This window comes from Micromys minutus (genome assembly GCF_963924665.1).
Source record: "Micromys minutus genome assembly, chromosome: 9".
Taxonomy (NCBI): domain Eukaryota; kingdom Metazoa; phylum Chordata; class Mammalia; order Rodentia; family Muridae; genus Micromys; species Micromys minutus.
In genome coordinates, this window is record NC_137978.1 from 34,850,975 (window position 1) to 34,877,191 (window position 26,217).

At 52.5% G+C, this 26,217-nt stretch overlaps 1 protein-coding gene across 1 annotated transcript in view; it reads right to left on the reverse strand.

The window, feature by feature from the left end:
* Positions 1–26,217, reverse strand: part of PTPRF (protein tyrosine phosphatase receptor type F) — an 80,649-nt gene that overhangs the window by 12,323 nt on the left and 42,109 nt on the right. The window contains exons 8-20 of the mRNA XM_080921184.1: positions 16,550–16,819; positions 14,917–15,498; positions 14,556–14,692; positions 13,960–14,104; positions 10,179–10,484; positions 9,394–9,587; positions 5,338–5,455; positions 4,684–5,262; positions 3,918–4,015; positions 3,477–3,730; positions 3,298–3,391; positions 2,489–2,710; positions 1,980–2,134 (exon numbers count right to left, since the gene is read on the reverse strand). Of these exons, the coding sequence (XP_080777310.1) occupies positions 1,980–2,134; positions 2,489–2,710; positions 3,298–3,391; positions 3,477–3,730; positions 3,918–4,015; positions 4,684–5,262; positions 5,338–5,455; positions 9,394–9,587; positions 10,179–10,484; positions 13,960–14,104; positions 14,556–14,692; positions 14,917–15,498; positions 16,550–16,819 (3,154 nt within the window). The remainder of the gene's footprint in view (positions 1–1,979; positions 2,135–2,488; positions 2,711–3,297; positions 3,392–3,476; positions 3,731–3,917; positions 4,016–4,683; positions 5,263–5,337; positions 5,456–9,393; positions 9,588–10,178; positions 10,485–13,959; positions 14,105–14,555; positions 14,693–14,916; positions 15,499–16,549; positions 16,820–26,217) is intronic.

A 26,217-nucleotide genomic window follows, 5' to 3' on the forward strand; every position in this document is an offset into this window, starting at 1 on the left:
ATCTAAAAAGGACAGGGTCAGAGACAGACTACTGGGGACCACCTGCAGTCCCTGCACAGGTGTACGGGAGAACTTAGAAATATGCTCGAGCAACTGTGCATCAGGACACCTTTCCCTGATGCTCTGCCGAGTGCAGAGATGGCCTCTTGAAGGAATTGGAGAAATGGGAGCCTATGGAGGGTTCTGGAGAGCTCTGTGGACTCAGGGAAGCAATGAGGGCTGCAGCGTGCACATGCTCCAGGGAGGAGCTTCTTCTGCGGAAGGTAAAGAGTTGGACTAACAGGAATGTGACAAAGCCTGCCCCTCATGCCCACGAGGATTCATCCAGAACTAGAGAGCCTACTGTGCTGAGCAGGCAGGATTAAAGCCACAGGCTAAGAGGGTTCAGTCAGAGCTCCACCCCTCCCTGCAGGCCCAAGATGTGCACAGGGATAAGGGGAGGCGTGTACAGAGAGAAGGAAGGACTCCTACCTTTCTTGTTTACTAGGTCCCGAGAGACAGGCAAGGACAGAAGAAAGGAATGGTCATTGTTGCTGCTGAGCACTCAGCCCTCACATGACAGAGAAATGTGGGACCCTGATAAGGTACCCATGACAACCTCAGGGAGTTCACCTCTACGTATAGACATTAGAACCCAAGTGGGGATGTCAAGGGTAAGTGGGTGGAGGAACACTCTTCAGTGCCACCTGTAGGTCTGTCCGCTTTGAGAGGAAGGAGAAAACTTGCCAGGAAGACTTATTGGGGTCCAGACAAGGGCAGGGTAATGACAAGGAAGTGGTACCTCCATGAGGTGACACATCACACATAGAACAGGACACGTTCAACAGCCAGCATGTGCCAGCTGGGGGTGGGGGGTGGGGCTCAGCATGAGCAGCTGAGGCCCAGCGATAGGCAGCGGGGCACTCTGGGGTAGGTGAGAGTCTGTATAAAGATGGGAACAGGAGCCAGGGGTCTCTGAACCACCAGCAACTAGAAGAACAAGGAGTGAACAGCTGCCAGGTGAAGGGGTATTGGGACTTGAGGCACTGCTGCAGAGCAGGGGCCAAGTGACCGTGTTTATTTGGTGTAAAATGATGTCAAGGGAGATGCTAGAGACACAATTACCCAGACATTTCAACTGTCAGGCTCAAAGTTTAAGCCTTAAAAAAAAACTTTTTTTAAAGTTTGTGGTACTGGGAATTGAACCCAGGACTTGGGACATGCAAAAGCAGGCACTCCCCATTGAGCTCCTCACCTTAAGGAAAAAAAAAAGGATTTAAATAGCTACCCATATTAACCCCCAGATCCTGCTACCTCAGTTTCCAGAGTAGCATGGGAGACAGAGGCAGGCAGATCTTTGTGAGTCTGAAGCCAGCCTGTTCTACACTCTAGGGAAGCCTCAAGATTATACTGTGAGACCCTGTCTTAAAAAAATCAGAAAGAAAAAAAAAATTAAATTGGTGATGGCCAAATAAAATATCTGAAATCGCTTGGAAGCTGAGAGGGCAGCAGGGCACCTCCAAGGACAGGTGTGACAACTACCTAAGACAGGTAAAGTGTCAGACAGCCACGGCTATAATGGGTCTTTTGCAAATGTTTGCTGTGTAAATTAAATACTAGTGCAGATGTGGATCTGCACCTCAGCCTGGACCTTTTGTGGGCCTAAGGAGGAGAGGAGGCCAGTAACCAGCCAGGACTTAGTGGCAGAAGAAAAGTGCTTACAGTAGGAGACCAGGAGGTCGTGGCTACTGAAAACTGAAGATAAGACAGACAGGCTCACACGTACAGAAACAGACGGACATGCCTCAGGACACACATGGTTCACCTCAGCCCTTCTTCATAAAGGCAGACCTGCACAGACGTGCACACACAGAACCGCTGTTTCTGTCCATCCTGGCTTCCCACTGCATCCAGGGGCCAGGCCGAGACGGCCCACTTTAACACTGCACCAGAGAGGCAAGAGGTAGGTTCTGTCCCCCGGAACCAGGCGCAGCACTCACCTCTTGAACAGGAGGATGGCGATGACAATGAGTATGATGAGAATGACCGCCAGGACAGGGCCTGTCACCCACAGCATCTCGGGCTCCTCCTGCTGCTGAGCTGGCGTCACCTGGACTACAATCTCGTCCGAGTAGGGGCTGGAGGCATAGCGCTTCTGTGGTCCATTGAAGCAACAGCAAGGGCTATGAGCACAGCAAGGAAGCCCCCACCCTCACCGATCAAACCCAGAGAGGACCCTGAGACCAGGACACATGGGGCTGGTCCAGGCTCTAACACCCTGTAAGACTTGTGGCATGTCAGCAGCATTGGGTTATCAAAGCCACGTTCTGGTCTGAGGCCTAGTGTCATGTACATAGTATAGGTCTTGGTCCTCATGATTGTTCTAGTCCTAGGACGTGGGAGTCTCAAGATAATGCAGACCTGGGGTCTCCTAAGGTCTAAGACTGGCCTAGTCTTAGATTAAGCCTGGGGTCTCAGGGTTCTGAGAGTCATGTCAGCTCAGGCCAACCTGGTCCATGGGTTCCTTGAGGGAGGCGAGCACAAAGCACTGGTAACTCAGATCTGGAGACAGGGGCCGGTTGTAGAAGCCATGGTAGCTCTTCTTGTCCCCCAGGGTGAAGGTCTCAGGGAGCTCATCCACTTGGGCTGCCACATAAGGCTTCAGCCGCTCTGCTTGGCGCCGCCGGCGCCTCTGCTGTTTCTCCTCACCCTGCTCGATGGCCTCCAGAAGCTGAGAGAGCAGAGCAGAGTCACACAAGGCCTGGGAGCATACTGTCCCTGGGGCAGTAGCTATTGAGGCTTATATAGGGGTCCCTTTTCCCTAAAGGACCCCCCATGGGCATGGCCTGGCCATAGCTGTTCAAGGACACTTTCTGACATCACAGTGAGACCCTCATGGTAGCCTCTAAGGAAGAGCCTCATGAATAATCTCATCCTAACTTGAGAAAGCAGTTTCCCCATGAGCTGTGAGGAGGAAACAGGTGACCTGATGTATTTAGAAGAACATAGGCTTCAAGTATGAGCCTTCTGTGAGTTCTACGCCACAGGCCTCTCTGAGGTCCACAGGGCTCAGGACACTGAGAGCTGCAGAGATGTCTCTAGTGACGCCTATACCATGGGATTCTTACCAAACACCTCTAGGGAAGTCCCTGTAAGCCCTCCCAGAGTTTTTAAAAATCTCCTGGGATTCCCCTCAGAGTCCCTCTCCCTAGAGAGCAAGTGGCTGACAGCCAGATTTGGACTCCCGGGGCAACACTCAGGAAAGATGGCCACTGCCCACCACGTGGCTGCCCTCAGTGCTCATCTTTCCCTAGGCACCTCGTCCAGCTCCAACTCCTCTGGTGTGTTCCATCTTGGTGCCAGCAAGTTCCCGCCCACACGGTCAATGGGCACCACCACAATGTAGAACCACCTGTGTGGACAGAGCAACAATCAGAACCTTCATCGACTGTGGCTACGGTCCCGATCTGCACCAGCCTCCGGCATCCTCTGTACACCTCACTAGTGAGGGGTCCTGCACTTGAGGCATGGAGAGGGAGAAGCGGCCATCCTCTATAAAGGCAGAGGCAGGCAGTGGCTTCTGAGGCAGGAGGTCCGGGGCAGTGCGGATGGACACCAGGTGCTGTAGGCCCCCTGCGCTACTGCCACGATTCATCAGGACGAAGGAGTACTCCGTGTTGGGTTGCAGGTCTGCAATCAGCTTCCGCATCGAGTGCCCATCCACCTCCACACTCTGCCCGTTGTACAGGATCTGTAGGGGAATGAAGAGGAACAGCTAATGCCTCTGGGTGAGAACCCTCACCACAAGTCTGCAGCGCATAGAGGCTGCATGAGGATCCAGTTCACAAGACACATGTCTGTGTGCACCGGGATCCGAACGGCAACACAGAGCAGATGTGGGAGGGAGCTCTGGTCCAGGTGGGCAGCAGTCTACCCACCTTGAAGGGTACAGCTGACTTATAAGAGTCGGGGACCTCCCAACTGAGCAGCACAGATGTCTTCATCGCCGCGGCCACACGGAAATTCTTAGCAAACACTGTGGAAGCATAAGGAGCAAGTGAACTCTGTGGCTAGCTGGGGTGGGGTGAAGGGGTCAGAGGATGTGATAATGGCTAAAGCACAGTAGGGGAGGGAGGGGATATGGAATGAGGGTGATAACCAAGTACCCCCCAGGCAACTTCACATTGCACAGTCCAACTCCTAAACCCAGGTTCTTCCACACTGAACATTGAACCGGCTGGGGAAGTCACCGTGCCTGTGGCCAAATCTCCAAGAGCACGGGTGAAAGCCACAGCTCAAACACCAGGTCAGAGTAGCCAGGGATTAGAGGGTTGTGGTCACAAGATGTACATGGCCACACGGCCTCTGGGTGTCAGTAGGTTAGGCCCCAAAAGATTAGTGCTACAAACCAAAGTAGAGCAAACTGCACACCCTAGGTGATGTAGCAAAAAGAGATCAGTGGATCAAGATCACAAGAGACTGGAAGGTCACGCAGATAGGTCAGTAGGTCAAGGACAGCAGAGGTCAGGGCCGCACACCCAAGAATGTGGTGCCTGTTCATTAGAGGTTAGCGGTCATGAAAACGTGAAGTGTTCCACAGCAGAAGCTGGTGGATCAGTTGCGAGAGGTCAGTGGGTCAAGGACAGCACAGGTCCCTAGGAGCAGTCACGCTTGGGCAGCCAATCCCATGAGCACAGCACACACCTTGCTCCACGGGCATGGTCCGGGACTGGATGCTGGGGCTGAGTGGGCCGGCGCCTTTGCTGGTATGTGCGCGGACCTTGATGTCGTAAGTGGTGTCCGGTTTGAGGCCCAAAAGTGTAAGGTGTATGTCGTCAGTGACATTCTGGAGTTCATGCTGGCTGTTGATGTCACGGTATACCACGGTATAGTCGGTGATGCGACCATTCCTCTCTGCCAGCACCGGCGGGTCCCAGGCCAGTTCCGTGGTAGATGTGGTCAGTCCTGTCACCCGAAGGTTTTGAGGAAAGCCACTGGGCACATCCTCGGGGGTTGTGATTTCTTTCTCAAACTCTTCACCTGGGCCAGCCCGGTTCTTGGCAGCAAGCCTGAAGATGTAGGTGGCCCCCTTGTGCAGACCGGTGACTGTAAAATGCTGGTCATCCTTGCCAAAATCTATGGTGTTGGGTCGTGCCTCGTCAGCCCGACGGTACTGTAGGCGGTAGCCCAGCAGTTCTCCAGGCAGCTCCTTGGGTGGATGCCACTGCAGCAGCGCGGTATGCATGGCCGTGGTGCTGACCATCATGGTGGGCCGTCCTGGGACTGAACAGCACGCACTGGGCTCTGGTGCCGCCCTCCCTGCTGCCCACCCAGCTTAGTCCCTGACCCCTCACTCACCTGCCCCTGTTGTAGTAACCACTTTGGGCTTGCTTCGGGCACCATCCCCCTTAGTGGTGTAGGCAGCAACGGTAATGGAGTAGGTAGTCTCAGGGGTGAGGCCACTGATGGTGGTTTCCTGAAGGAGAAGAGGAAAGGCAGGTTCCTTTCACACTGCGTGAGAAGCTAGATTATCAGTCACCTGAAGACTGTAGCCTAGGGTCCCCCAGGTACACAGGACCAGGGTCTTGGGAGGTGAAACTGGACAAATCCTTACTCTGCTAGACGCAGGACAGTCAGATGAGACATCGGGCTAAGAACACACCCACCCCAGAAGCCCCAGGCAGACAGCTCTTTCTTCCTTTCAGAGAGGAACAAAGGGCTACACTGTTACTTTCACTCCATTGTACTGTGAGTGACACCTCATGAGGTCTCTACACACACTCAGAGAGAGGCTTGCATGCACCAGGCACCTTCCATGCCTCTTGGCATGCAAATGCATAGACTACCATCCCTCCTGCATTAGCTGGTGCAAGGCCACTGGTAAGACACTAATGCGCGCGCGCGCGCGCACACACACACACACACACACACACACACACAGAGAGAGAGAGAGAGAGAGAGAGAGAACCGGATAGAGGAGAGGCCCAAAGTACAACACTGTAAATTAGAGTAATCCCATCTGCTCCAGTGACTTTGATATCCAATCCCTCCTCAGACCACATGAAAAGGAGAAAAAAAGACAGGACACAGAATTCCCCAAACCCAGGAACACATTCCCCTCTTGTTTCCACTGATGCCCAAGAAGTCAGCCACTCCACTTCCTTCTACCTTGGTGGATCCTACCCACACACCCACCCAGCATTTCCGGACATGCGGAGAAACACCACAGAAGACCAAGCCATGCCACACAGAGAGGAGTAGGAAGAAGGGAAGGTACCACCATGGAGTAGGAATAGGGCTGTTAGCACCAGACCTGGTGTCCCTCCAGCTTTATGCCTCAGGTGGGGCCAACTGCAGATGCCAACAACCCTTTGCTGGGCCAAGCTGGAGGGTCTCCCAGGGTCCGGGCTCTAGCAGTACCGGTGCTGGACCTGGCTCCCAGTGCTTCTCCCAGCCTGGGCCTGAGCAGGTGATTTTTCACTCTAGGGATCAATAAAGCCTAATGATCAGGATTGGATTTAACTCCATCCCTGTCTGGCCAGAGCAGGGGCCAGGTCCTGGTCGATTGTGAACATTGGCCTCAAATTGCTGCTCGACAAGCGAGGAGTACGGATTAGAGGAAACGCCAATCACTGCTCAGCCTGGTGCTCGTGTCTACGCGCCAATTTTCTCTGGATGTGGCTGGTGCCCTGTGGATCTTGGCAACACAGGCTGGGAGAGGGGGAGTGTCCCACGAGCCCAGCCTGACCCAGTCTTGCCCGCGCTTGCACACCTGTTACTTACATAGTCCTCGGACTCCTCTGGACTCCACTGACAGCGGGAGGAGGAGAAAAAGGGAGACAGGATGGTGAAGGATTTGGCCTGGGGAGGACCTGGCCCATGGAGAACTGACAGACGGCTCTGAAGTACCCACTGAGATGACAGCCTAGGACCAGTCCCCACTTAAAGACACAAGTCCCTGCATCACCGAGCACCAACTGTGTGTGCCAGGCCTGTCAAGGGCAGGGAGACATGGTGGACTGTCAGATATGAAGATAGACTTGACAGTTCAGGTAGAGGGAAGACACTAAGGGATGACTACATATGTGTCTGGAGTCCCAATGTCCTGCTATGGCCATTAAGCTCTATCTGCCTGCCTGTCTGTCTGTCCGTCCATCGGAACGTCCACCCATCCATCTTTTTCTATCTCTCTATCTACCTACCCATCCATACATCCATTCTTCCTGCTCTCAGCTGAGATACTAAATTATTGTTACCTGAGCTGAGTGTCCCAGAATGTAAGTGCTGACTTACTGTGGGAGTGGGCCAAGAGGCAGGCTTGCCAGAGACTGAGTAGCCAGCTCAGAGCCTGGGCATTACCCCAGAGCCACAGGGAGATAGATCTCCCACTCCTGGTTTCGACTCTACAAGTTCCTGGAGTAAAAATAGGAAAACTAGTTTCTTGGGTGGTAGTGGTAAATTCTAACACCAATGAGCATTGGTGTGCTAGGTGAACAGGTATATGGACTGAGGACTCTAATGGAAAGCCTTGTGGTTTTAAAGCTAGGGGTTGGCTAGTGAGGGGCAGGCCCTGTCTGGAGTCCTCTAGCCAGATCACCTTCATTTAGCTGGCTGGTCTATCCACTAGCCTGGTGCTCGAGTGGCCTGGGCACCTGCTATTTGAGCCAGCTCTGTCACAAAGGTACAGAAAAGGCTATCGAGTCCTGGAATGATTGTGTCTACTTTGCAGAGCAGGCTGGGACCAGGTCTAGTTAGGGTTCCTTACTTGAGGGGAGACCTGGGCTTCCCAAGCCCTGGTTATCACAGGCAGCCCCTCCTATGTCAGAATGTGAGAGTGGAAAGACCGAGAGATAGGTGGGACAAGGAAGAGGCTGAAAGAGGAGTAGGGAGAGAAGAGAGAATTAGCTAGACTAACCACAACAGTGAGAGAAAAGCCAAAAGGAAGGGGCAAAAAGAGGCAGAAGGTGGTAAGTCTTATCTAGAGGGAGCTCAGGGGAGGCAGGCTGGGCTGTGCACATCTGGTGGAGATACACATCACATGCTTCTTTCTGATCTTATTGGGCCCTGGGCTGTACAGATGGTTCTATTGGGTGGATAAGGGCAGGCTGGGTGTCCTTGACAAGAGTCACACAGGGGATACCTAGGCCCTGGGGCCAGGCTGAATAAATGCGCCATCTGGTCTCCCATTGGCCCAAAGCAGAATGACCCAGTCCCAGGGGGCGGGAGGCTGTTAAGGGTAAATAATGTCTTGGTAAATAATGGGGACAATGTCCCCGATCTTACTACCCAGCCCCCTTCAAACTGTTGGGGACCAGCACACCAAAGTACATGAAGTGACTGCCCTGGAACCACAGTGGCTGCAGCTGTGGCGCCAGACTCCTAGGATGGGAGGGGCCGGATCTAGTCATTCTCTGGATGTTTCTGGGCGGGTGTGTCTGCTGAGACTTTATGAGGAGCCCTCAACCTGCCCCAGGAATGCAGGCTAGTGAACACACCCACCTCCTCCACCTCTGGGTCTTTTAGCAGACAGGTTGGGAGAAGAAAGAGGGAACCCTCTGGGCAGAAAAGAATTTTGGCTCGGAGGGTGGAGACTAGCCAAAGGTATGAAGGCTGTTTGTCTATGTGAGGGTTCATCCTTCAGCACAGCCCGCAGAGTACGGGGTTCTCACTTGGCTGGAGTGGGAATCTAGGCTCTTTCTGTTGGAACCTGGTGCTGGCCCAAGAATCCTCAGGATCTGGTTCTGGATAGGGAGACCAATGGCAGACAAAACAGTTTTTCCAATACTTGATCAGTTCTTTCCTGGGATAGATACTCCGGGGACTTTATTGTAAGCTTGTGGGCAGAACCCCCCAGGAAGACAGGCTTCCAAAAGGAAGGGTGGCAGGCTCAGCCTTGGAGATGAACATTGGGGGTCTGGAGTCGACACTCAGGTGATTGTTTGAAGAGTTTTGCCTCTGTCTGGCTTGAGGCCACAGAGGATGGAGCAAAGTCCTATCCGTCTCTGGCTGTGTGGTACAGGGATTACTCAGAACAGCATTTCCTGAGACAATAGTTCAGCTCAATGCCACAGTAAATGTGCTTTCTGCAAACCACAAGGATGAAGCCAGTGCGGTGCACAGGGAGCCTGGGGTCTTTGGAGACAGCTCTGTGAATAAGACTGCTACCAGGGTGGAGGGGGAGCCGAACCTAGGTTAGCACAGCTTTAACAATCCTAACACAAACATGAAGTCTCTGCAACATGGGCCTCACCTCCAGATCTCAGTAACTCCTGACCTGACAGAGCAAGGCAGCGCCAATGAACACAAAATGCATAAACACCTCTGAGGACAAGCATTAGACGGTACAAATCTAGGGAGTAACTGTGACACACGGGTCACAGTTTGCCTTGCCACCCAGCACCATCAATCACATACCTGAGCCTCGGCCAGCATGACATCCTGGATGATGGGTTGGCCTCGGGGCTCACCATTCTCCAGCCGCACATAGGTGACCTGGTAGCCACGAATCTGTCCGTGCTGCTTGTTGGGGACGGGCAGCTTCCAGGAGACATGCACAGCGGTGGAATTCAGAGGCTCAACCTCCACCTTCCGTGGTGGCCCGCTAGGCACTAGGGGCCAGGTAGAGAGGGAGTCAGACATGAGGGAACTGAGCCTGGCTTAGGCATATTCAGCTAACTTTAGGGCTGTGACTCTACACCCACCCCCTCGGGAAAGAAAGGTCCAATGCTGCTTCTTTGGCTGGCTGATTTGCCTGCCGGGGGTCATTCCATGAACCCCTCTGGCAAGGCTACTTATTCACGGGGAACATAAATGTGGGGAACAGCCAGAAGCGAGGTACCACACCTTCAACTACCCAGACTCATACCATCTGTCACAAATTGCGTTAGTATCGCCAAAGCCCACTTGAGCCCTTCTGCACGCATCTTCCTGATCTTGGCTCTCACATTAGGTGGGGCTGCTGCTTCTGCCAGAGTTCCTTAAGGTTTTTAAGGCCTCAGCTATCTTGGCCCCGAAGCCAGAACTTGAATATGGACTACCCCACCAACCACATCGCCCCAGAGTTAGACCATTAAGCCTAAATTTAGAAAATGAGTCTGTCAGGTCCTAAGGGTGGAAGATCCTGGGTGCCTGGCAGGCAGCCCCAGATGGCATGCCTCCGTTTCCCCCCCCTCATGATAATGCTACCCACTGCAGCCTACCGTCTTCATCGGTGCGCACCAGCACCGGGCTGCTCTCAGGGCCAGGGCCCACATCTGTGTGTGCCCGCACCCACACCCGGTACTCCGTCCACTTCTCCAGGCCCAACAGGTCCCAGCTGGAATGCTCACGGCTGATGCCATCCACCACATGCCGCTTACGGTCCTCGCCGTCCACTGCCTCATAGGCCACGGAGTACTGGGTGATAATGCCGTTGCGGCTGTCGGCCGGCGGTGGGACCCAACTTACCCGGACCGTGGTAGAGCCCATGCTCACACATGTCACCTTCTGGGGAGGGGCGGATGGGGCTGGGGAAGACAAATGGGGGAAAGCAGGCAAATGGAGGGTGGGGATCACAGGCTCAGTGACCAAGTAACAAGGGACTGGAGACTCACCCAGCCATCCTGAGGCTCTCCAGGCATACTGCTGCTGAGACAGCCTAGCTCCCTCAGAACTAGCTTTCTCCTCTTACACACACACACACACACACACACACACACACACACACACACACACACACAGAGTACGTTCAATGTCTCACACGCACATATGGAGTTCTAACAGCGTCTCTCCCATGCATATGCTGTCTCACACAAACATGGTATCAAATATATATACACACACAAGAACACTCAAGAGAATATAATTCTCTTCTGTGCTTAAGCTCATGAAAGCCCGAGGCTAGTCACAGGGATGGCTAGTGGCCTCTGCAGTCGGGAAGAAAAGTATTCAAGATTCCTTATGAGTTAGGAGGCCAATGTGTGCTCTCTGTGCCTGGTTATTTAGACACCACACCACTACCAATACTGGGGCTTCCTTCTACCTCAAGTTGGCTACTTGCTGCCTAGGTAACTTCAACAGCCCCCAACTCACCAGTGCTGGGAATGACCTTTAACCTCCCTCCTGTGTACCCGCCTATGGTCCCAGCTTGCTCTCCCAGAGCCCCAGCATTCTACTCTTCACCCACTTTCATCCTTACAGCCCTGAATATTCAGCTGTGACACAAAGCACCCTGGTTTACCATTCTCACCAGTGCCCTAAACTCACTTCATCATCTTTGTATGTGTGATGTGTATACAGTGTATGTATATGCATATGTATATGTGAATATGTGCACCTACCCCACAGATTTCCGTCTCATCCTCCCAACAGTGCTAGTGTTAAGGTGCATGTGACCATACCTGTATTTTCTATGTGGGTGCTGAGATTTGAACTCAGATCTTTATGATTACACAGCAAGCTCTCTTACCTGCTGAGTCATTCCCTCAGCCCCTTTTCTACCATCTCTTGACCCACACTAGGTAACGCATACCGCAGCACTGAGGCAGGCAGACAAGGCATCTCCAGTGGGCTCGCCCTAGCTACCTGCTGAGGTCTACTCTATCTTGCTCACTCTTCCACTTTACAAATAATGCAATCAATCTGCACAGCTCCAGCTCCCTTCGCCTATAGGCATATAAGCTTGCTGCCTGCCTTCCAACAAATAGTACCCGCTTCTATTTCCAGCTAGCAGCCCCCGTCTTTCAGTACAATCTCAAGCGTGGAATTCAAGGCCAAGCTCTTTCCCACCCACATTCTGCCCTCTTCCTCCTGCTCCAGAGTCTGTACCCATTGTCCCTCTCCTTCTACACTCCCAGCTTGGTCCTCCCAACTCTCACAAAAGCATATGGATGCACTTCAACTGTTCCCACCTGCAAAGAAGACCAATCCTCATTACCACAGGCCCTCCAATTACTACAGCCCCCTAACCGCTAGCCTCTTGACATCTTAGCATGCTGGCTGGCTTCCTCACACACGCTGAGCCCCTGCCAAGCTACCACACAGCCCCCCCCAAGCCCACTTTCTGACTACTAGTTCCTTTCAGCCTCTCTGTAGCATCGTCAGGCCCACCTCTGCAAACTTCCTCTGTCCCCTTTTCCACCCCTAGATCTCGTTTCTAGTCTTCTTAGGCCTGCTTCCTCCAGCTTAGGCCCCGACACACCTCCTACTTCTATCCCTGACAGACACAGCATCTTGAATCTGGGTGCCTAAAACCAGTGCACTTCCTGACCTGGGGGGAGTGTGAGCTATAGGAGACTCCCACTGGAAACATGATCTCTATCCCACTGGTTCTCATCTTCAATCTCTCACCAAGCCCTATCCAGGAAGTATCCTAGATAACTCACCTCTCCACACACATTACCAGATCAGTTAAGCCATCGAACTTCACCTCGTCCACTGAAGAGGCTTCCAAGTGGCCTCTGCATCTTGGCTTACCTGCCCATATCAGAGCCACCTCAACTGATACAGCTTGGGTGGCTGCAGAATTCCTGCCCAAGGCCTCCATATTCCCTCTTCCCTTTACCTAATTAGCTCCCATGCTTGCTTCAGTCTAGATGAAGTGCCCTATCTCCACGACTAAACTCACTTTGACCCTGCACCAACAGTGTTCCCCTCTGACCCTGCACCAACAGTGTTCCCCTCTGACCCTGCACCAACAGTGCTCCCCTCTGACCCTGCACCAACAGTGTTCCCCTCTGACCCTGCACCAACAGTGTTCCCCTCTGACCCTGCACCAACAGTGTTCCCCTCTGACCCTGCACCAACAGTGTTCCCCTCTGACCCTGCACCAACAGTGTTCCCCTCTGACCCTGCACCAACAGTGTTCCCCTCTGACCCTGCACCAACAGTGTTCCCCTCTGATCCCGCACCAACAGTGTTCCCCTCTGACCCTGCACCAATAGTGGCTCCTGCACTGCCAGCTCTCCCTGCACAAATTAATTAAGAGCTCACCGGGTAACTACAGGCAGCTATGTGTCTCAGTCCACTGAGGAACCCAATGGACAAGGCCTTGCCTTCTGGTCATGCTATCAGAGCACAGCAAAGGCTTCTAGAATGAACTTAAGGCTAAAAGTCAGGCAATCTCTGCACACAGTCCCACCTCGTACAGACAAAACTGACACTGTCACGATTATGGCTTCTGTTTCACAGTGACACCCAGCCAGTCATGCCCACGAACATCGTATCAAGTAGGCAACCTCAAAGGTACTGGCATGCCGATCACAGACAAGTCATCTAGTATCGTACCAAGACACATTCACAATCTGCCATCTTGTGCCAACCACAATCTGGGTGTGACAGACATAGTCACACCCACACACACTGACACACTCAGGTGCTATTGGCTGGGTATTCACACAGTCTCCAGGTAGGTCTACAGTCACGCTGTCACATAAGCCATGTGCTCCCATAGGCAGACGTGGGGAGACACACACACACACACACACACACACAGTCACAAAGTCACATTTTTATAGACCTGTCACCAGGTACAGAGGCCTCAGAGAGATAACACAGCTCCCAAGGAACTGTGGTGGTGGGTTATGAGCAGGGGAATGTGGGTGATGAGATGTGGGACCATGGGGAGGAAGACAGGCATCTAGACAGGTCTCAAACATGGCAGGCCCACCAAATCAGTGCTATGATCTAGGTATGGAAAGAGAAGGACAGAGGATAGAGATGAGTCACAGTCACACAGAACTTACCTGTGCAGGATATAAGAGTCACAGAGGCAAGAGAGGGTCAGAAGGCTGGACAGGGAGAAGAGAAGGCAGCCACTGCCTGGACGCAGACTAACAGGACACTTACCTGGCCCTTTCTTGGGGTCCAGACTCAAGAGCCCAGACTGGAGTCCAATGCTGGACTCAGCAGGCCTCACCACCCACCTGCTTGAAGGGGAATGGTATATGCCTGTGTGTTGTGTACCAGCCCAGATATCACAAGGGTGGCCTTAGAGACACTTACTGGACTGTGCTGTGCGGGCCTCTACGGTGGGAGTGAAGACGCCCACCCCCAAATCTGAGCGGGCAGCCAGTTGGAAGTGATACAGTGTGTCAGGCTTCAGGTCCTCCAGAGTGTAGGAGGAGGTGGGGTCGAAGGTCACCTTGTGCTGGAAGAGCAGAGAGCACTTACTGACTGCTCAGATCTCAAAGGCCACTCAGAGGTTATTCCCCACGTGGGTTGCAAGCAGCTGGCAGAGGACCCACTGTGGTTCTCCGACAGCCCCACCCCACACAGTCACACAGCCTCACAAGAAATGCATGGCTTGACTCATGCCACAGCCACCTCAAAGATCACAAAGGTCACCGGGGATCTATGACCCCAGGGGAAGCTTCAAGGCTAGGACAATATCACATGGACCACAAATCCTAGAGATCAAAGGTAGACTTTAGAAGCTTTGCCTCCAGTGCAGGGGTGGTGCAGCCTACAGAACCACATAGACTGTAAGAGCTACAAAGCTGTAGGGAGAAACACAGGCTCTGTAGCCTAAGTGTGCCTAACAAGGACCGCCAGGAACCAGGGGATCTCTTCCTTCCACTCTTCCCAGCCTCATGGCTCACCTGCTGGCCTTCATCCTCAGCTGCCCAGTACACCAGCTCATACTTGACGATCCGCTCCTGTGGAGGCAGCAGCCATGACAGCTGGATCCTGGTGTCCGACTCAGCTTTGGCCTGGAAGTCCGCAGGCTGCGCAGGCACTGCAAATGTCCACCCCAGGCACAGTCAGTTTCACGACACTTCCAAGAGCCCAGTGAGAGAGTGCCAAGCTCTCACTAGCCTGGCCCGCACCTCCAGAGATCACGTATCTGTGGAGTCCGGCACCCTCACCCTCCCCAAGCTCCAAACGTCATAGCCTGAGAAAACAGGAGGGACTACGTTGACCCTCTATCAGCTGTCCATCTAGAACGAACCCCACACCTACCTCCCTGCTGTGTCTTGACTTGGATGGTGGGGCTGGGAGGGCCGTCGCCCATGGCAGTGAAGGCTAGAACTCGAAGGCTGTAGGTGATGCCAGGTAGCAGGTTGCCCACGGTGGTAAGGAGTCCTGCGTCCGTGTTATGCTTGTGCCAGGCGCTCAAAGGGCGTCGAGAATCTGGTGTGTAGTAGACACGATATCCCCGGACCAGCCCATTTGGCTCTTCAGGCTGTTCCCACTGTACCAGCATGGTGCTGGCACTTAGCATTCGGGCCTGCACACGGCGTGGAGGGCTGGAGGGTGCCTGCTCACCCGTGCGTGCTCGCACTGCCTCACTAGGTGGTCCTCGCCCAATGCTGTTAACAGCCAACACACGGAAAGCATATTCTGAAAAAGGGCTGAGGCCACCGATGCTGTATCGGGTGCTGGCCACACCATCCACTTCCTGGAAGGGGCCATCCGTGCCAGCTGCACGGTACTGGATGCCGTAGAAGGACACAGGCTCAGTATTTCCAGAGTCCCATGTCAGGGTAACACTGGTGGCAGTTGTCTCTGTCACCACAAGATCAATTGGAGGCTTTGGCAGAGCTGAGGAGAAGGAATTGTTAGATGTCATGACTCCGAGGACAAATCCAAGCACATGTGATTCACCCAACAAACAGACCTGGTCCTACCAAGTTCCACACAGTTCACGTGCCTAGACTAGGCAGAGACCTACCTGTTGCTCAGCTATACTCACTTGTACTGAGTGTAACACACACACAATCTCCCAAGGAATTGGCCTTTAGAATTCAGAAAGAGCCATAAACTTGCTAACCTCACCCCCAGCCCCACAACTTGGCTCAAAATCCTAGGCCCACGATCTCTCTATGAAGAATGGGCACTAAGTCCTAAGAATCCCATTGTGCACCACAGTAACTCGTGGTCACATTCCTGCTCTCTGGAATTTATAGTCTGGAGAAATAATCAGCAAATGAGTTGATGGTAATTGTGAACAAGGATAGGAGGAAAAATCTCAGCCTCTTCTTGGACGGGTGTGGTGGGTGGCGGGGATGTGGGGTGAGTGTGTGGGGGGTGGGGGGTTTACAGGAAAAGTCTCACAGTGCTGAGCCCTAAAAGGAGATGCTGAGCCACTAAGAGCAGGAGCAGGCAAGGAACTAGAACAGTGTGTTTTTGTGTGGCCGGCAGAGTGAGGGGACCAGCTGATGTTCCTGGGTGACTCCCAGAGCAGCACGAGCCCCTGAAAGCTATCTTTTGCTTTCATAAAAGGAAACGTGAGACACTAGGCCTGTAGGTGCTTCTCTGGCGTGTGAGGCCCTGGGCACTCCACGTGGGACCAAGTGGAGTGAGATGATTAATCCTAGCTTATATTCTGAGTTCCTCTTGGCAGGACTGGGAATTGAGTCCAGGGCTTCCAACATGGTAAATGCTCTACCAACTGAGCTGTGTTTTAGTTTTTATTTTTTAAAAAAATCCAAGTTAAGTAAGTTGGTGCACACCTTTAATCCTAGCACTTGGAGAGCAGAGGCAGGAGGATCTCCGTGGGTTCAAGGCCAGCTCTTATCTGCCAAGGGCCGCAGGATCTAAGGCACTCAAGACAAAGGAGAACGTCATCTGGTTGAGGCACTGGTATACTCACCTTTTACTGTGACCTGGGCCATGGCCTCTATCATGCCCAATGAAGAGATGGCCACACAGGTATAGTTGGCAGATTTCATGACATTGCTGAGCTCCAGAACATTGCGGCCAACTGGCATCTCGTCCTCTTTGGTAAGCTCCTCGGCACCCATCATCCACTTCACATACGGCATGGGGGCACCCACTGCCACACACGTGAGATTCACGCTGCCACCTGGCATTACCTCTTGGCTGCTGGGAGGGATGGAGAAACGAGGAGCCACACGGCGCACTGTGGGAGGAGGGAAAGAAGCACTCATAGGCTGGGCAGGACGCAAAGGTGGACAGAAGGGCGGGGGCCCCTCATCAAGGAAGCCTCTCTTGTCAGAGCCAAGCCCATGCTCAGAGACAGGAGGAGTGGCGTCCCTGGGGCCCGGCTCACCATTTCCCTCCTCACTTTTGGAACAGAAGTAGTCCCTGCACTCAGGGACCACCTGGAACACCTCTTAATGAGAACTTGCATAACTGCTCCCATCTTTTGGCATGGGACACTCAGCCAAGGTCACACAGGACTTAGTGCAAGAGCCAGGCCTGGTTAGGGCCACAGTCCAGGTGGTCCTCCAATGACCACCCTTGCTTACTCCTGACTCCCCCTCCTCCTGTGTCTCCAGAGGGACCAGATGGGGGAACCAGTAAAAGAAATCCAGGTCCTCAGAGCATGGTTGAGGCAGCCAAAGGATCAGTCTGGAGTGACAGGGCCACCTTCTCTGGAGTCAATGTCTCCACCTCCAGGCCATGGGCCCAGGAGAAGAGAAAATGGCACAACTACCTTCTGGGCCTTGGCTGTGCAGGTCAGCCTGGGACCCACAATGTGGACAGACCGTTAGGAGGGCTAGTCTGGGGACAAGGGGTTGGGCGGGCCAGGGACGTGGTCCGCGGGCAGGATGGGCATGATGATGGCATGATGAGGTGCCGAGCAGACAGCTTTCTGCACCAGTGAGTAAAGCTCTCAAGGAGGGTAGCTATGCCTAGCCACGCCCCCCAGCCTTGGACTCCCCTGGCCAGAAGCTGTTCTGGGCTTCTCAGTCCAGGGCAAAGCCTGGAACCAACCCCGAAGTGGCAAGCTTGGCACAGACATTCAGAGCATGCGGGGAGGGGGTGGTAGTGGGATAAGGTGACAAGACCTAGCTACATATAGGCATGCTTGGCATGCAGACAGGTCATGCAGCTGCTGGCAGAGGATATGTATATCCTATGTATATCCTATGTATATCCTAGATGGTCACCCTACACAAAGGGCCAGAGAGAACAGGCAGCAAGCTTAAGTGACCTACAGGCCACTATGAGAGCACAGGTCTCTGAGGACTCTTGCTGGGGAGCCCAGACATGCAGAGGACCCATGGTACCACATAAGAAGCATGTCACATAGCCCCCAGGTCACAGAAGCAGAGGTGGAAGCCCCGGAAAGACCACCAGGTTAAACCTCACTTCAATTCCCAGGGATCAAACTGAAGCTCAGAGCTGAGACATTTAGTAAAAAAAAAAAGAGTCTGCCTAAGACATCTTTCAAAATCCATTTCCCTCTGAACACGCAGGTAAATCACGCCACTGCAAACATCTAAATGACACCACTCCTGTGGTCCTCCATCTCTCATCCTAACCAACTCACAAGCTCTCCACAGACCACTGGCACTGCCCTGATGAACAAGCTTCTGTGTGATTCCTGATGCCATGGCCTGCCTATAGGACCCCGGTAGAACTTGCTTCTACACCTTCCATGCCAGTTCCACTAAGTCCTACAGGTGGAATCTCAACTCTGGCGGTCTCGAGTGAGTCACAGTGAACGGCAGCTCCAATCTGCTTCCACACTCACGCCAGACATTTACCAGGACTGTACTGGACACATCCAGACTTCCACCCTTGGCCTTAAGCAGCAGCACCTTTATTCTGCGCCCTCCCCCCCAACCCCTGCTCCCACTGTTCTTTTAGAGCACAGTGCTAGGTGTCGTACTCCACCACTGAGCAACCTTTCAAATTCCATCTCCATCGGGCTGCGGTATGTAACCTAGATCTGGGTAATAAGTAACAACCTTTGGACCAGAAACAACCTTTGGATGTTTGCACAGCCACTGAGAGCAGCAACACACTTTACAGAGGCGGCTGAGCTTTAGGCTTTCCTTTGCTAAGGCCGAGGAGGACCTGCTCCAGTACAAAGGTACGAGCAGTGGAGTGATGTGAGGGACCAATGAGCCTGACCAGCCTGAAGACCCGGCTCCAGCCCTGCCCAACATCAAATCTACTTCTATACTTGCTAATGTTGTAACCTAAGACTCTTCATTTTGCTTACACTAGCATAAGTGGGTTTCTATCCTAAGTCTCTTTTAAAAACGTATTTACCTACTTTTTTTCCCCCTTAAGACAGGGTTTCTCTGTGTAGCCTTGGCTGTCCTGGAACTCACTCTATAGACCAGTCTGGTCTCAAACTTTGAGATCCGCCTACCGCTTTCTCCCAAGTGCAGGGATTAAAGGCCTGCGCCACTGCTACCCAACAAAAACTCATTTTATTATTCATTTATTTAGAATTATTTTATTATCCTAGGTGTATGAGTGTTCTGTAACACATGCATGCTTGATGCCCAAGGAGGTGATAAGCTTCCATGCTGGGACTGGGAATCGAGCCTGGGCCCTTTGAAAGAACAAGTGCTCTTAGCCATTCAGCCCAATCTCTAGCCCCGCCCCCTTTTAAATTTATGTTTATGTGTGTGTAGGCCTGAACAATCATAAGTGCACCACATGTATGCTGGAAGCCATGGAGGCCAGGAGAGGATGTTGGAGACTCTGTAACTGGAGTTACAGATGGTTTTGAGTCACCATGTAGATGCTAGGAACTGAACCTGAACCTCATCAAAAGCAAATGCTCTCAAACCCTTAAGCATTTTAACCATCTCTCCAGCCCCCTTATCATTTATCCTCTTTGTTATTTGTATTGTTTTTCAAGACAGGGCTTCTCTGTGTACCCTTGGCTGTCCTGGAACCCACTCTGTAGAACAAGCTGGCCTTCAGCTCTGCCTCCCGAGTGCTGGGATTAAGTGTGTGCCACCATTGCCTAGCCTCTTTATCATGTATGTTAATATCAGGAGCTCACATGGCCGATGACACAGTTATCACAGACACGGTACTCATGGCAAGGCACAGGTGTGTCCCAGGGTTATGGCTACCAAGTGCTCCATGGAAACAGACTCCCCTTCAAGAACTCTGGACTGGCACAAGGTACAGGCAGGTTTTGCTGGCCCAGGGCATGAGTACTCCTGGGCTTCAGACCAGGTCCAATAGATTGGTACCAGGTGAAAAACAGGTACACAGGACTGCATATAAGCCAGGTCTAGCAAGGAATGGAGCAGTTCAGAACACAGGAGTTGTTGGAACTGAACAGGCCTCTTTGCCAACTCCTCTTCATTGAAGGGCATGGAGTCAGGCATAGAGGAAGCCACTCCTTTTCTTTCCTTTTTTGAGGTAGAGTCTATATATCCCTGTCTATTCTGAAGCTCAGTATATATACCAGGTTGGCCTTGAGCTCACAAAGGTCCACCTGCCTCTGCCTTCTGAATGCTGGGATTAAAGCCGTGCACATCATGACTAATGGAAAGCTACTCTATACTCTATACAGCGCTCCTATGCCACTATGTCTCAATTGCAGATGAGGGCCAGAGTCAACACTGACACAGGAAGTGACACATCTGCCTTTATATACTCAGTAAGATTAGGTCTGTGTGGTAAAAGCTCACAGCTTTGAAAGCTATGAAAGCCATGGAGCTTTAGTGCTGGCGTAAGAGAGCACTCCAGATGGTATAGAGATAGGACCTTTGACAGTGACACCAGGGGAAAGGTCAAGGCCGGACATCTGGCTCTAGTTAATGGTGGAACCCTAATGGAAGAAGGGGCCACTGAGTGTCAGACTCAAGCAGCAGGAAATAGGTCTTTGACCAATGAACCTGGGGCCCAAACTTCTGCCCCTGAATAGTCCATGGTGGACAGTATTTTCAGACCTAGCAGAGACCTCTCTGGATCAGCCTCAGAGACCAGGCCAACGCCCTGAGCCAGTCCTTTGAAAGTCTCATCTCTATTTAGCCACTGTCAGGAAACTGGGCCCCTGTGGGAACTGATACTAAGAATGACTTTTATTTTCCCTCCAAGATGCAAGCTATAGGGAGAACTCTGGGGGCTATAGTCAGGTGTGAGGTCAGGGTCACTCCAGCACTAGAAAAGGAACCCAACCAGAGGCCCCAGGTGTCCCGCTGATAGCTACATCCTATATAAGGGCACTAGGGCTCGCCACATGCAGATTCCTGGAAGCCAAGCTGTTAGAGCTCAGGCAGGCCAGCACATCTACAGAAAATGGTGTGGGGGAAAGAGGCAACAGAGTGTCCCAAATGCTAGAGGCCCTGTGTCCTAGCCCAGCCTAGACAGCTACCCCTGTGCCAACAGCTGGAAGTGGTTGCTGCTCCAACACAGCATCTCTACCATCCTCCCCCGGCCGCCAGAAGCACAGGGCTTCCAAAGGGAACAGGACTCACCCTGGACTCGGTCTATTGACAGAAGCAACAGCAGGGAAGGAAAAACTGGAGCTGGGGAAAATGCACTTAGGGTCTAATCTCAGGCTCCAACAATGCCGGTCTATTATGGTTCCCCGTGCATCCTTAGTGCTGACATTTTATAGACAATTTCCAAAACAGGGCCCTGCCATTTCTGGATTATATTTCAGCTGTAACTTTTAAGTCTAATTATTTGCGCTGACAACCCCCTATAATAGGGTGGTGCGGCGCCTGGAGGTATCAGCATTCAGTGGAGTGACAGCCTAATCGCAGGGGGAGGTAGCCCCGCAATCTGCATTTACTTGCGGAAATTTCTCTGATGAAAATAACACAACATTAAGGAGGGGATAAGGGGCAGGATCCACTGTATCAAGATAAAATAACTCTTTAATAAATAACCTTGTGGCTGCCGCAGAGCAGTAATTAAATGCTGGCACACCCGGCACACAGTTTTAAGTAAAGCTAGAAAAATGTAAGATGCAATTATCAGCACCAAACAAATTACCAGCCCGGCAAATCCCCCCGGAATATTTAGAAACTCATTTCTCCTTCCCGTTAAATATTTGTGTATGCATTTATTTTTGGTGGGACCACAGGGTGGGTGGGAGAAAGAACAAAGGATGCGGAGGGTAGGTGAAGGGGTTGGGGGGGGGGTGGCTGCGGACTGGGCTGTCTGCTGATGACTGGTTTCCGAACGCCCTGGCAGATCCGCCTGGTCAGCGAAATGGTGTAACCGAAATGCCCCAGAGCTCAGGAGTGCATATGGATGGAGGCTTATGTTGATATCTGAGCCCAGGCTGCAGCCCTCCTCCTGACTGGCTCCCTTGTCCTCCTGGAATAAACTCAAAACCACAGAGCATGATGCAGAGGCCACCCCTCTGGTATCTTGGGTCTGTCCTATGCTTCTTCCTGGGACCCCTGAAGCCCAGTAATTAACCATTTATACCACATGATATGTAAAGGACCACTAGCCCCTTGCTGGCCCAGTGCTGGGAAGCAGAGGCCTGGCTGCAAGGGGTCTGCTCTGGGAGGGGATACAGGGAGTTTCAGGAAGCCCCGCCCAACCTAAGGCTGAGTGAGACTGAGGCTCAAGGCCCAGAAAACTGTAGTGACAATTCAGTCACTCTGGGCATAAGCAAACCGGATCTGAATGCTCACAGCCACTGCCCAGCACGGGACTGAGGGCTGCTAGCTGGTCGGAGAGGCACAGAGGCTAGCTGGGTGACCTTGGTTTGGCCCTGGTAGGAGACAGAGAAGATATCATGTCAGGATACTTACTCAGTGTACCAAAATGATGCCACTTGCCTTGGACTATGGCCATCAGGGTCTTTGAGAGGCAGACCAACGCTGGTCTTAAATCTCAGAACAGGCAGTCTGCTTCATGGAGCGTTGGTAAGGCTCTGGGGGCCTCAAGGACAGGGCAGACACTGCAGGACTATGTGCTGTACTGCAAGGTCTCGAGGGGACAACTCACTCTAAATTAAGGCTCCTACTGTATCCTGTAGTTCTGCCTTCTCTTAGGGAAACATGGTCTACATGAGGTTGGGGAGATTGTAGAAGCTTCCCTGATCCCCATACATACTAGGCACTTCAGCCTTTACCGTTTCTCTGACCAGAGATCCCTACACACACTCCTGGAACAGAGAGCTAGCCTGGTCTGGGTGCAAAGCTGGGTGCAGTTCTGCGGGGTACAGTGCTATGCCGTGCACCATGCGTGTGTGGCCACTCCCACAGCAGAGCCTAGCTAAGGGAACATGCAGACACAGTGCATCAGGGATTCAAGCAACAGAAACATGCAGGGCAGAAGGCCTGCCCACCCATCCCTGGTCCTGCCTGCCTGCCAGCCCAAGCACCGAGAAGAGGCCAACTGGCGGGCAGGCACGGCTGGAGCGAGCCCGAGGGAGCCGACCGAGCCCGCTGGTCCCAACTGACGGGCACAGTCGGTGGGCGAACTGTAGATGGATAAGAAGTGAAAACGACCAACCTTCTCGCTGATCTGAGAGATGAGAGTTTGGGTTGATGGCAGAGTGCGATGAGGATGAGAGGGAATAAAAAAAGACAAGGAGAAACACAGAGAGAGTAAAAACAGGCCAACCTCCATCTGCCCACACAGCACAGAGACAAGACAAGACTCCTGTGCCCCTCGCACACACACGTGCACACGGGTGCACACGGACCACGCCGCTCACAGAAGACTTAGGACTCATGGAGGGACACAGTGGACAGGGTAGGGCCCACCAGTGGGTGCCAGGGACAATGAGGGCAGAGTAGGTAGGGCAGAAGTGGGGCACGGGCCAGTCCCCACGCCTCACACACCCTCACCGATCAGACAGATCCTACCAGGCTCTGGGGTCAGGGCCCACCCAGCTCACAATCCCACCAAGGCACACAAAGCCACTACAGCCCAACCGTCTTGAGGAAGCCCCATGCTGCGCCAACACCAGCGTGAGGAGCACGCCTGGATGCCTGTGGGAAGAAAGACTAGGAGGCAACATCCTCATTTCAGACAGCGGAGACTCAACATTCCCGGTCCCTGAAGAGAACGGGTAGGCTGGTAATCTTGGTACAGGTAAGCCAGGCTTTGCCATGGGCAGGGTTCTCTGCCTTGGCTCAGGCAGCTGTATGCCTGAGAATTGGAGGGGAGAGACGCTGGGGATGGAAGGAGAAAATGAGTCATTCGGGGAGGGAGTCAGATGGTGATGGAGAAAGGCTGGTCTACCCAGCGTGCCTGGGCCTGCTAGACTGTGGGTGGAACTGCAGGCAACTGTGAATAAAGTCAGATGTAAATGTACGATGTGTGTCCCCCAGTGCTAACCCAACAGAAACCCAGACAGCTGCCTCTCATGTGCCTCCTGTGCACCTGGCAGCATGCTGGGAGCTTTATATGTGCTGCTCTACTGGTTGTGGCAGCCCTAGGGCCTCAGAGAGGCAGGGAGAGCCTGGACAGTTTGGAGAACAGAGGAAGAACATGGGGAGGCTAAATCTGAGAAGATGAGTCAATAGACAGAAGAACAAAGTTAGAGATGGGAGACAGAAGTTCTCAGGAGGCAGCAATCCTGAGCAAAGGGTCTTCACAGGGGCAAACTGCCTCTGGGTGCCAGAGTCTGGAGAAAGTTGTGGTTACTTAGACTGTTCTGATAAAGTGCTGCTACTGGTACCTGAATAGCTACAGATGCTTCTAAACACCCTACTACATGAAGAATGGCCCTCAACAGAGATGTTTTCAGTGTAAAATGTGAACAGTACTAAGGATAAGAAATCCCTGAGCTATAATTTACACTAGCCTGAATCAGGAGGCTTAGGGCCTGACAGAGTTGGGGACTCCCATCTCCCGGTGATAACAGGAACCACTATGGATTAAAATCCTGAAGCTGCTATATTGGGAGACAAGAGTCCAACAGATAGGCACCAGGGTGGGGCGGGGTTCTTCCATGCCTATCCACCCACATGCAGTTACAAAAACAGAGCTAGTGGTTAGCATTACACAGGCTGTCCTAGAACACTCCTGGGCTGATGGGGCTTTGCCAGGCACTGAAGAAAGCTGAAAACACTATAGGCAAGGGTTCCAGTGAGCAGGGCTTTCCTTACGGTTCAAAATCCTAGATCCAAAGGTCCCCACATAGACTTAGATAGGTTCTAGATATGAGGCAGGGCCTAGAAGGCGAGCTGAAGAAGCCAGGTTGGCTATGTTAGGCTCTAGACAGGAAGGCTGAGGGTAAAGGAGCTACTATACCCCTGACCTCTCAAAACTCTTTCACGTACCGCTTATCCCAAGAGATGGGATAAGGCAGGATCCAGCTAGGATCATGGCAATCATGTGTGGAGAGCAGGGACTCTGAAAGTAGGGATCAAGTTTAGGATCTCCTGGTTAATGCCTTAGCAGCCACCTCAACCCATTTCCAGAGATAACTACTGACCTGCCTTGCTACTGGCCACAGCCAGCATGGCAATGCTAGCTGGACAGGTGTGGTGCCTAGCTAGGATGCCCACACTGTCCTTTTTGTATCTGGATGGCCTTTTCTTGCTTTGGTGCTGCCTACCCTAGGAAATGATCATAAAGCAATGCTTAAACAGTTGACTTGGGGTTTATAAAGGCTCTGCCTGGATTCCCTCTGGTGTAGGTAGCCATGTGTAGACAGGGGCTGCCTTGGCTGAAGAGGAGGGAGGAGGCCAGTCACTGTGAAGTCTTTTCAGCTGCTAATCTCCCAGAGGGAACTTTGAAGACTCTGATGCCTTTTTTAAGATACCGAGCCTGGATCAGCCTGGGGTGAAGTGTACTCTTTCCAATTTTACTTCTTTCTGCCTTCAGGAAGTTTTTGGGTTCTGGTCTTTGTCCCTATGGCTTTTTTATTTAAAAAAAAAAAAAAAAAAGACATTTCTTTATTTTATGTGAGTACACTGTAGCTGTTTTCAGACATACCAGAAGAGGTCGTCAGATCCCATTACACATGGTTGTGAGCCACCATTTGGTTGCTAGGAATTGAACTCAGTACCTCTGGAAGAGCAGCTAGTGCTATTAACCACTGAGCCATCTCTCCAATGCCCAATGGCGTTCTTAAAGACAAACAGTGAGTCCTCTCACTGATCTGGTATACGGGACAACAGGACAGTGATAGGGGTTTCTTGACTCCCATGAAGAACACAATCAGCTCAATACAAACAGCCCCTCTGTTCAACTAACAGGCTAACACCTCCAAAACCAACCTGTGCCCTGGGGCACGAATGGCCCTCAGTAAGCAGCTGGCAGCTTACCTTTCCACCTTGAGTAAGCAAGTCTACCAAACTGCTTTGGGAGGAAGACAGGTCACTGCCATTACTTGGGCTCCATGAGCTGGAGAGATGTCAGACCATCCTCAGTAAGAGGGTAAGAACCTTTTAAGTGATGAAGTTACCACTGCAGGGGAGTGGCAGGGAAGCTTGGTCTCTGTCCTTCAGCAATTCCCAGTGGGAGATCCGTGCTTTCTAGACTACCTTTCATGATATGGGGGGGGGGGGCCCAGGTGGCCAACTTTGATTCCCTCTGAACACACAGTCCTAGGCCCTTCAGCTGTGGATCTAACTGTAAACAGAACACAGTCCATGTCACCCCAACTAGGAA